The 9,842-nt window shown below is 52.4% G+C and overlaps 1 protein-coding gene across 1 annotated transcript; it reads left to right on the top strand.

Moving 5' to 3' along the window:
• Positions 1 to 5,607: 5,607 nt before the first annotated feature.
• SOX11 (SRY-box transcription factor 11) lies at positions 5,608 to 7,098 on the top strand. Its single transcript, XM_079941193.1, has one exon. It carries the CDS (start codon positions 5,680 to 5,682, stop codon positions 7,030 to 7,032), a length of 1,353 nt encoding a protein of 450 aa, XP_079797319.1. The 5' UTR covers positions 5,608 to 5,679; the 3' UTR covers positions 7,033 to 7,098.
• The last annotated feature ends 2,744 nt before the right edge of the window (positions 7,099 to 9,842 follow it).

The raw sequence follows: 9,842 nt of genomic DNA, 5'->3' as shown, positions 1-9,842 counted from the left end.
CAAAAGAATAACAAAACTTATGCCAACACAACCCTCCGCCATGAATGTTTATATCAGCTTTATTCCTAATTGCCAAAACTTGGAAGCAACCAAGGTGTCCTTGAGTAGATGAATGAATAAATTACACTGAGGTATATCCATGCAGGGGAATATTATTCACTGCTGAAAAAGAAGAAGCTATCAAGCCATGGAAAGACATAGAGGAACTTTCTATGCATATTACTAAGTGAAAGAAGCCAGTAGGAAAAGGCTACATATTATATGACTCCAACTATAAGACATTCTGGAAAAATCAAAAACTATGGAGACAAAAAAAGGCAGCAGTTGCCAGGGGTTGGAGGGAGGAGGGAGGGATGCTTTTTGCGGGAGAGCACAAAGGATATATTTAGGGCAATGAAATTATTCCATGTGATGCTATGATGATGGATACATGTCATTATGCTTTTGTCAAAACCTAGAGAACGTACACCGCCAAGAGTGAACCCAAATGTAAACAAACTATGACTTTGGGTGATTATGATGTGTCAATACAGGTTCATCACTTTTAAGAAATGAACCACTCCAGGGGGCGGGGACGTCCATAGAGGGGAGGCTGTGCACGTGTGAGGACAGGGGACATATGGGAATTCTCTGTACTTTCCACTCAATTTTGCTGTGAACTTAAAACTACTCCTAAAAATAAGTCTATTTATTTAAAAAAGAATACACAGCTCATATTACTAATAAAAAAGACAAGACATTAAATGCAGAGGCAGTTTGTGTAATGCTTTTGTTATTATTAAATAAAATTCGAAGAGTACATAAGGTCCCCAATTAAAAAACAAAAAGACACCAGAACCAGAATTTTCAATCCAAGGTAGACTATTCCGAGTTTTAGCTCTCAAACCCTAAGTCAGTGTTTCACAAACTACAATAGCACTTCCTTAATAGGTGAATTCAGTGGGTTTTAGCCAACAATTTTACTTAATAAGGAGAGATATTAATCTGTGACACTTTGGTTTCTGTAGGGTGTGTGCTGTAAGAGTTCCTGCCCTGCGCCATACTGCCCTACTGCTCGCGCTTTCATGGAGCCTACTCTCCGGCTGGGTGATTCAGAGAATAAACAAGTGAGATTACAAGAAGATTATTTTCGCTTCGGACGTGTGATGGACCAAGCAAGGTATTGACAGTCCTTGGCAGCCTGCTGCGTTGGGAGAGGGGCATTGCACCTGAGGTCTGAATGCAGTGAATGGGCTCTAAATGCAAAGGTCCGGTGAAAGGAAAGTTCCAGTGGGTGGAATAAATGCAAAAGGCAGTGCCTCGTGAGAAGACTGGGGCAAGCTGGGATTTGGAGAGTTAGGCGGGTGTCTGATCATGCTGACCTCGTGGAATTCTTTGAGACAGAAATATTCCCCTTATGAAAACTTCAGTGTTTAAGTATATGTGTCTGGGGTAATGACGCTGAGATGGTGCCCACATTCTATTTTAGGGAACATGTATGCTTTGGTAAGTTTCACCAAGGTAGGAAATATATGAAGAGCAGCAGTGAAGGGTAGTGTGTGTGTGTGTGTGTGTGTGTGTGTGTGTGTGTGCCTAGAAAATAGGTAGAGTTCAGTTTATACCCACTACCCTGTGGGAGGGACATGAAAGGGGGAGGTCCCGTAGATGGAAGATACTCAGGTCCAAACTCAGGATTGAGGTCTGATATAGCTGAATGCTGAAGAGCTGAGAACTCACCTTGGGAGAGTAGGTCCAAGGAGAAGAAAAAGGAAGAGCGGCCTTGCACGGCATCCTTTCAGCAATGGGGACACGCATGGAGTCAGAATACTTGAAAAATGGCATGTTCCATTCAGTGAGTCAGATATTCACCCAGTGATATTTTTAGTGTATTATTTACTTAGCAAAATGTTTCTTCTTCAAAGGAAAAAGGTACATTGCATATTTGTTCTAATTGCGTTTTTGTAATTTTGAGAGATTTTGTAGAATATCTTACCCTCTTATATAACAGTCCTTATAATTTTTTTTTGCTAAAGATGCAATTGTAAAAAAGATAATAATAACCATAAAATAGTCTTTTGTAGCTCTGATAATCCAAAGTAAATCTTAAGACTCTGAACATTAATTATATATCCAACAATGTTTATTGTTAATAAGAAGATTGCGTATCTTGCTTCTAAACAAGTACATAGGTGGATATACACACAAATAGAACATGTATATTCACTATTAAAAGATGGAAGATGTGTCTAATCCTGAGGTACATTCAGTGGTTTAAAAAATAGCAGATAAATTTCCGTTTTACCAAATTAGACTTCCAAGAGGTGTATCATTAGAGAAGCCCGCATTTTTTGTTAGCCTAAAATTCTTTTAAATAGTCGGTTACTGCTGGTGTTGAAAACATGTGTTTCCCACACATAAATACTCTTCCTGTAAGAAACGTGCAAGTCTCAAACACGGGCCCATTTCTTTTCTTTTTTTTTTTTTTAATGTTATACTACTTAAAACATTTTTCCTTAGGAAACCAAAAAAAAAAAAAAGTATAGAGAGGAGTTATTTAGTTTTCTTTTCCTTTCCTCACTCTTAGTCCCCTCACTAAATGAGCTAACATTAAATTTGTGGGGTGGATACATGATACACAATAGCAATCCGGTTAATCCCTCCTGAAAATTGTGCTTTACCTTTGCCCATGGCACAGAGGGAGAAATCCGCTCTACCACATTCCTGGGCACACCGGCAATGCCTGCTTTCCCCCCTCCAGTCTCTGTTTATTGAAAGACTCATCACATCACAGGGTTTACCCTCACCCACTCACCTCTTCTCATCATTTCCGGTCCTCTCCGACTAATAAACAACCTCCTTCCTCCACCTTTAACTTCCCTAACAAATGGCCATCTTTCTTTGAACAGAAATTACACTTCTTATTTGAAAGAGTAAATTTTACCTTATACTTCCTCTAAGAAGATCCCAGCACTGTTAAGAATAAAGCCCATTATTTTTCAGCCCTCACATAATTCTCATTCTGAGGTTAAACCTAATTTCTAAAAACAAAGTTGAAAAAAAAAAATAGATGCTTTAAGAAGAATAGGAATGTGGCTTACTTATGTATTCCAAAGACTATATTTTTGGACTCTCTGCAACAAAGGTCAAGAGAAAAGGAAAACTAAAAGATCTAAATGTGTTTGCATAAAATATTAAATAAGTAAGAAGTTAAACCTGATTTTTGCTGTCGAGTGAAGGCGCATAAATACTGAATTCGCCAAAGATTTTCAAATGCATCCTCTTTCAGAGTCTAAAATGCTAGGCACCCTCGTAGTTTGCGTGAAAATATTGCAACTGAGCTAAATTATTTCAAGCCCTCTAGCCGGAGTGTGGGGTGCAGCACGGGTAGGGTCACTACCCAGGCCATCCCTACCCTCCTGTGGTGTTCCCAACAGCTGGAAGAGCTGGGAAGCCTGTGAGGCAGGAGAAAAACAAGATGCAGGGCTGGCCTTGCGGGGAGAAGATGAATTTCCACACACTGCCTTGGGTTTCATACGTCTCCAGATTTCAGGTTACCCCCTAAGAACAACTGAAAATTCTTACGGTTCCTCTGGCCCTTAAAAAAACAAACCGCCTGCCTTATTGGCCTGAGTACTACAAGTATTTGATGCAGTGTTTTTTCTTTAGGATGAACGTAGGTGGGGGAGGGTATGGCCATGAAGATTAAAAAAATAATAATAATACGGATCTGTGAAAACATGGTACCATTTTCTGTCATTAAAGACGCCAAAAAAACTGCAATGCTTAGGTAATGCAGCATTTTTTTCGCAGAGAGAGCACCTGAAAGGAAGCAGGTTTGGCTAATTTCACTAGTCCTGAGCAGCTGACATTTCTTGTGAAATTCTCAGGGCAGCATCTTAGGAACTACTCAAAGTTGCCAGCTCCCCAACGCCGGAGGGTGTGAAGACGGTGATGATGACAACAGAGAATGCACAGGAAGCGGCGGTTTTCTCTAAATTGCCCCCAGAATATCCAGAGACGGGTAACAGGGACACACAAAGAAAAACGCGTTTGGAAATAATCAGAGTGAGACGGAAGGGGCACGGGCTTGACATCAGCTAGCCTGCTCACCGTGTCTCTGTTCTACGGGCAGTCGGTCCCACCTTGCCACAGACATAGGGAATATTTCGACTGGAAACTTGGGGTGCTCCTGGTTTTCTCTTTGGTCTGGGTTGTTCAGCTACAATAGCGAGTGACCCATAAGGCGTGCTAGCTCGGGGCGAGATTTCAGGACGAGGCTGCTCTGGAGGGCGCTGGTGACCGAGACAGGGGGAGGGGACAAAGAGGAAGGGGAGGACTGGGAAGGAGGGGGAGGGGGCCTTGGGGGAGGGGATGGGGAAGGAGCGGGAGAGGGGAGGGGGGACGAGCGACGCAGGGGCGGGGCTGTGCCGAAGCTCTAGGGTCCCGGACCCGGTTTAGCACCAGCCCGGGGAGTGGCCGGATCGAAGGCGAGGACCCGGCCCCCGCTGAGTCCCACGGACCGTTACTCCGGCCCCCGCCCGGGGCGGGGCGCGCGGGGGCCCGGCGCCGCCAAACCCGCACCGCGGCGTCTCCAAACACCGCGGAGGAGGAAGAACAGACGAGGAAAAAGGACAAAACGGAAAACGCAAACGGAGGAGGGGGAATCCAGCCTCTCGGGCTTTAAACGGATGTCTCTGCTTTAGAGAAAAGGAGAAAGGGAAAAGGAGGAGAGAGCCCACGTGCCCCGGGAAGGTTGTTGTGTTAAAGCGCCACCTTCCGTCGGCCGGGGTGCGGCGGGAGCCGCGGGCGGACTCTGACGGCGCGCGGCGCCGGGGAGCGGCCGAGCCCCCGGGGACGCGCCGGGGAGCAGCTGCGCCCACCGGGCGGGCCGGGCCGCACCCGCCGTCTCGGGCTGTGCGCGTGCCCGAGCGTGCGCCCGCGGCGAACGAGCGCGCGCCTCGTCTGCTCACTCTGACCGGCCTCCCCCGGACCCGGCACAAAAGGGCGCCGGGCCTCTCCGGGGACCTGGTCCTCGGTTCGCTCCGACGCCGGGACTAGCCCGGTTCGCCCCGGGAGTGCCGGCCCGCCGCGGGGCCGTGCGCGGCTCCGGAGCATCCTGGGGAGAGGCGCATCTGTGCACACACGCGGATTTTTTAAAAATAACATATTTCCAGACAGGCCTCCTCCTCCCCCACCCCCCATCTTTGCAAAGCAGCCCCGAGGGCGGGGGAGGGGGAGGGGCCGCGGAGTTAATAAAGGCAGATGGGCGGAGCCGGCCCCCAGCCATTGGCTGGCCCGGGGAGTGATGTCACCCATATGACACCCTGATAACTAGTTGGGAGAGAGCCCTCAACTTTTTGCAGAAGGAGCGCGCGCGCCTGGGAGTGCTCGGGGTCCGGCGCTCGCGGCGGGAGCCACGAGCCGGAGAGAGGGGTCCCGGGCTGCTTCGACCGCCGCCGCCGCCGCCGCCTCTCCCGTCGCGGCCGCAGCTCCCCGCGAGCGGGCGGCCGTCGCCGCCGAAGCCGCCGCAGCCGCTGTGTGCAGCCTGGAAGGGGGGGCGGGGGGGAGGGGGGGAGCCGCGGACGCGGGGTGCCGAGGACTTTGCAACTTGCCCGGGAAGGTGGAGGGGCGAGAGGGGGAGGGGGAGCTCCGCACGAGACCGAGCGGCCCGGGTTGGAGCGCCCAGCCCCGCAGCGGATCATGGTGCAGCAGGCCGAGAGCTTGGAAGCGGAGAGCAACCTGCCCCGGGAGGCGCTGGACACGGAGGAGGGCGAATTCATGGCTTGCAGCCCGGTGGCCCTGGACGAGAGCGACCCGGACTGGTGCAAAACGGCGTCGGGCCACATCAAGAGGCCGATGAACGCCTTCATGGTGTGGTCCAAGATCGAGCGCAGGAAGATCATGGAGCAGTCTCCGGACATGCATAACGCCGAGATCTCCAAGAGGCTGGGGAAGCGGTGGAAAATGCTGAAGGACAGCGAGAAGATCCCGTTCATCCGGGAGGCGGAGCGGCTGCGGCTCAAGCACATGGCCGACTACCCCGACTACAAGTACCGGCCCCGGAAAAAGCCCAAAATGGACCCCTCGGCCAAGCCCAGCGCCAGCCAGAGCCCCGAGAAGAGCGCGGCGGGCGGCGGCGGCGGCGCGGGCGGCGGCGCGGGCGGCGCCAAGACCTCCAAGGGCTCGAGCAAGAAATGCGGCAAGCTCAAGGCCCCTACGGCCCCCGCGGCCGGCGGCGCCAAGGCCGGCGCGGGCAAGGCGGCCCAGCCCGGGGACTACGGCGGCGCGGGCGACGACTACGTGCTCGGCAGCCTGCGCGGGAGCGGCGCGGGCGGCGGCGGCGCGGGCAAGACGGTCAAGTGCGTGTTCCTGGACGAGGATGACGAGGACGACGAGGACGACGACGAGCTGCAGCTTCGGATCAAGCAGGAGGCGGACGACGAGGACGAGGAGCCGCCGCACCCGCAGCTCCTGCAGCCGCCCGGGCAGCAGCCGCCGCAGCTGCTGAGACGCTACAACGTCGCCAAAGTGCCCGCCAGCCCCACGCTGAGTAGCGCGGCCGAGTCCCCCGAGGGCGCGAGCCTCTACGACGAGGTGCGGGCCGGCGCGACCGCGGGCGCCGGGGGCGGCAGCCGCCTCTACTACAGCTTCAAGAACATCACCAAGCAGCACCCGCCGCCGCTGGCGCAGCCCGCGCTGTCGCCCGCGTCCTCGCGCTCCGTCTCCACCTCCTCGTCCTCGTCCTCCTCGTCCAGCAGCAGCAGCGGCAGCAGCAGCAGCAGCAGCGGCGGCGAGGACGCCGACGACCTGATGTTCGACCTGAGCTTGAATTTCTCCCAGAGCGCGCACAGCGCCAGCGAGCAGCAGCTGGGGGGCGGCGCGGCGGCCGGGAACCTGTCCCTGTCTCTGGTGGATAAGGATTTGGATTCGTTCAGCGAGGGCAGCCTGGGCTCCCACTTCGAGTTCCCCGATTACTGCACGCCCGAGCTGAGCGAGATGATCGCGGGGGACTGGCTGGAGGCGAACTTCTCCGACCTGGTGTTCACGTATTGAGAGGGGCGCCCGCTTCTCGCTCTTTCTCTCGGCGGGTGCAGAGCAGGGTTCCTTGGGAGGAGGTCATGGTGGTCGTAAGGAGGAGGGCGGGGGGGGGAGGAGGTGTCGATGGTGGTGGCGGTAGGGTGGAGGGGAGAGAAGAAGATGCTGGTATTGATATGATGTCGTGACACAAAGAAATTGGAAAAGATGATGAAAATTTTGGTGGAGTTAAAGTGAAATGAGTAGTTTTGAAACATTTTTCCTGTCCTTTTTTTGTCCCCCCTCCCTTCCTTGATCGTGTCTCAAGGTAGTTGCATACCTAGTCTGGAGTTGTGATTTTTTCCCCCTCAAATGTGTTTTTGTAATTACTATTTCTTTTTTTCTGAAATTCGCGATTGCAACAAAGGCGGAGGGGCGGGGCGGGGGAGGGGAGGGAGGACCCGCTCCGGAAGGCGCTGTGTGAAGCTGGTCGGGCTTTGAAGTCTGGAAGACGCCTGCGGAGGACCCTTTGGCAGCGCGACTGTTAACGCTAGGGAGTTGGTTGGAGATGTGTTTTTTTTTTTTTTTTTTTCCTTAAGAGATCTTAAAGAACTGGTGTTTTTTTTTTTTTTTAAACAAACACAAAAAAAGGGACCATGGCAAATTTTTTATTTTATTTTATTTTTTTGGAGGGAGAAAACTGATGTCTTCTATGCATCCGATTCTTAACAAAACTGCAGGGAGCTTGAAAAAATGCAGACTGTACAAACGCTTACAAAAAAAAAAAAAGAAAAAAAAACTGTGAACTGACTTAAGATCAGAGTTTACTTTTCAGATCAAATTGTTTATGGTTTTACAAATGTGATTTCTACTTGCCAACTTTTTTTTTGTAACTTGTTCCCTATACCTCCTTGATTGAATACCAGACAGCCTAGACCTCAGTACAAAAGGTATTGAAACATTTTTGATACATAACAGACCTCAGTCTTTTTTAAAAATTAATATATTTTCAGGCGTATTTTTGTACAGTGAAAAGGGAACATTCTTGCTGTGTTTTTTCAGTAAGACTTTCAGGCACTTCTTCCCTTTTGATTTCTTTTTTTCCTCTGTTTTTTTTAGCATGCAAGTATGTTGGTACGTTACGTCCTGGTTTAAAAAGGATTAAAATTTTAAAATAATCCTTGCATCTAAAGGCCTTGTGGTTTAAAAAAAAGCAAACTTTTTTTTGTACAGCTATAGTAGAGATTTGTTCAATATTTGTAGGTAAAGATTTATTGAAAATGGTGATATAGACCTCAGAGCTGTTATCTTAGTTTAAAGATTGTATATGTACTGTACTATAGTAGGACTTTATGTATCTCATACGCTGTGATATGTGGATGGGGCCCCAGATGGAAGGTTTGAAACTGGATTCTCGATTTTTAGCAAAAAGAAAAAAAGGCACATAGTTTAAAAAGTTTCTCATTTTGTGCAATATAATCTAAATAAAGTACAGACCATCTGCATATTTTGTAGCAAATGGTGGCAAAGCAGACTCAATGCACTGTCGACATCATTGCCTGTTTTTTTTTTTCTTTTTTTTTTTTTTTTTCTTTTTTGGTGCTGGAAGTCTGTATCTTGACAATTTTAATAAATCAGCTGGACCTGATAGAAACTCGCATCGCCCATAGTCTCTATGGAACTCATCCTGGCCGTTCTGTAGTCGCAGCACAGAGACAAGGCCGTTGTGTGCTCAGGTGGGAGGTGGCAGAAGAGGATCCCACACTCGGGGGCTTAGGCTGAAAGTGGTCAATGGGCAGGCCGATTTCTTTTTTCTCTTACTCGGTGGCCGGTTAGGAAAATCCGGGGACGCTTTCTCTCCGCCTGCCCTTTCCTCCCCACCCCACCCACCCCCATTTCCTTTCTCACCTCCTCCTCCTCCCTGGCTGTCGCCCTCCTCTCCTTACCCATCCGGGCCGCGGGCGGGCGGCGCGGGCAGGCGCGGGGAGCGGGCCGGGCGGGGCGGGCTGGGCGAGGACCGCGGTGCCAGCGCGCGGTCGGCGTCCTGCGCCTGCGGGGGTCTGCGTTCTCTGCTAGGGGCCGCGTCGGCGCTGCGCGTCGCGGTGACAGCCGCCCGTGGGTGGCCAGCGCTGAGAACGCTTGGATCCCTGCCGCTCTCCCTCCTTAGAGGGTGGGGACAGCCGTTTCCAGTTTTGAATTTTTTTTTTTTTTTTGACGCTGCATCTCCGCCTGTGCGCAGAGGTAGACGCTGGTGGGAGGCGCCGCTACCGTTCTTGACCTCGAGCGGTGACCGGCGCAGGGGAGAGGTGGTCGGTGTCCGTCTCTTTCCGGCGCCCCCTTGTCGGTGGGAGCGCGGGGCGCGGCGGGTCCAAGGCTGGGGAAGGAGGGCGCAGAGGGTTGGCCCAGGGCGGCGGAGGAACGTGGCACGGCCAGGCCCTCTGCGACCGGAGCCGCGGCTGCTGGGGTGTCTGTGCGCGCAGAGCCGCTGGAATGGGCCGGGGGAAGGGGGGCCGAGGGCGCCTGCGTGGCGGCCGGGGACACAGGGGACCGAGCCCGGGTCCCGGGCGCCTGGGTCTCCCCGCCCGGCCGCCGCGTGCGCCTCGGCGCACCGCGCCCTGGGGCCTGGAGGCACGCGGGGACAGCCGCTCCGATGCCCCGAAGCCGCCGGGTGGGGAGGAGAGCCGCCGGGCTGCGGGGCGGGAGCGAGAAAGCCAACCCCGGGTCCCCGGCTCCCTCGCTGCGCGCCGGCTCGAGGGCCGCCCTGGAACGTGCCTGGGGCGGAGGGCGCCTCGGGGAAGGTGGTTCGGCTTTTTGGTTGTTCTCCTCCTGTAGCTGCCGCCTTGGGGCTC

The sequence above is a fragment of the Stenella coeruleoalba genome, assembly GCF_951394435.1.
Source record: "Stenella coeruleoalba genome assembly, chromosome: 13".
Taxonomy (NCBI): domain Eukaryota; kingdom Metazoa; phylum Chordata; class Mammalia; order Artiodactyla; family Delphinidae; genus Stenella; species Stenella coeruleoalba.
This window is presented reverse-complemented; position numbering and strand designations above follow the sequence as displayed.

What these genes read in the sequence shown, in the direction of transcription:
- SOX11 (XM_079941193.1), top strand. Translation starts at nt 5,680, where the DNA reads ATGGTGCAGCAGGCCGAGAGCTTGGAAGCGGAGAGCAACCTGCCCCGG.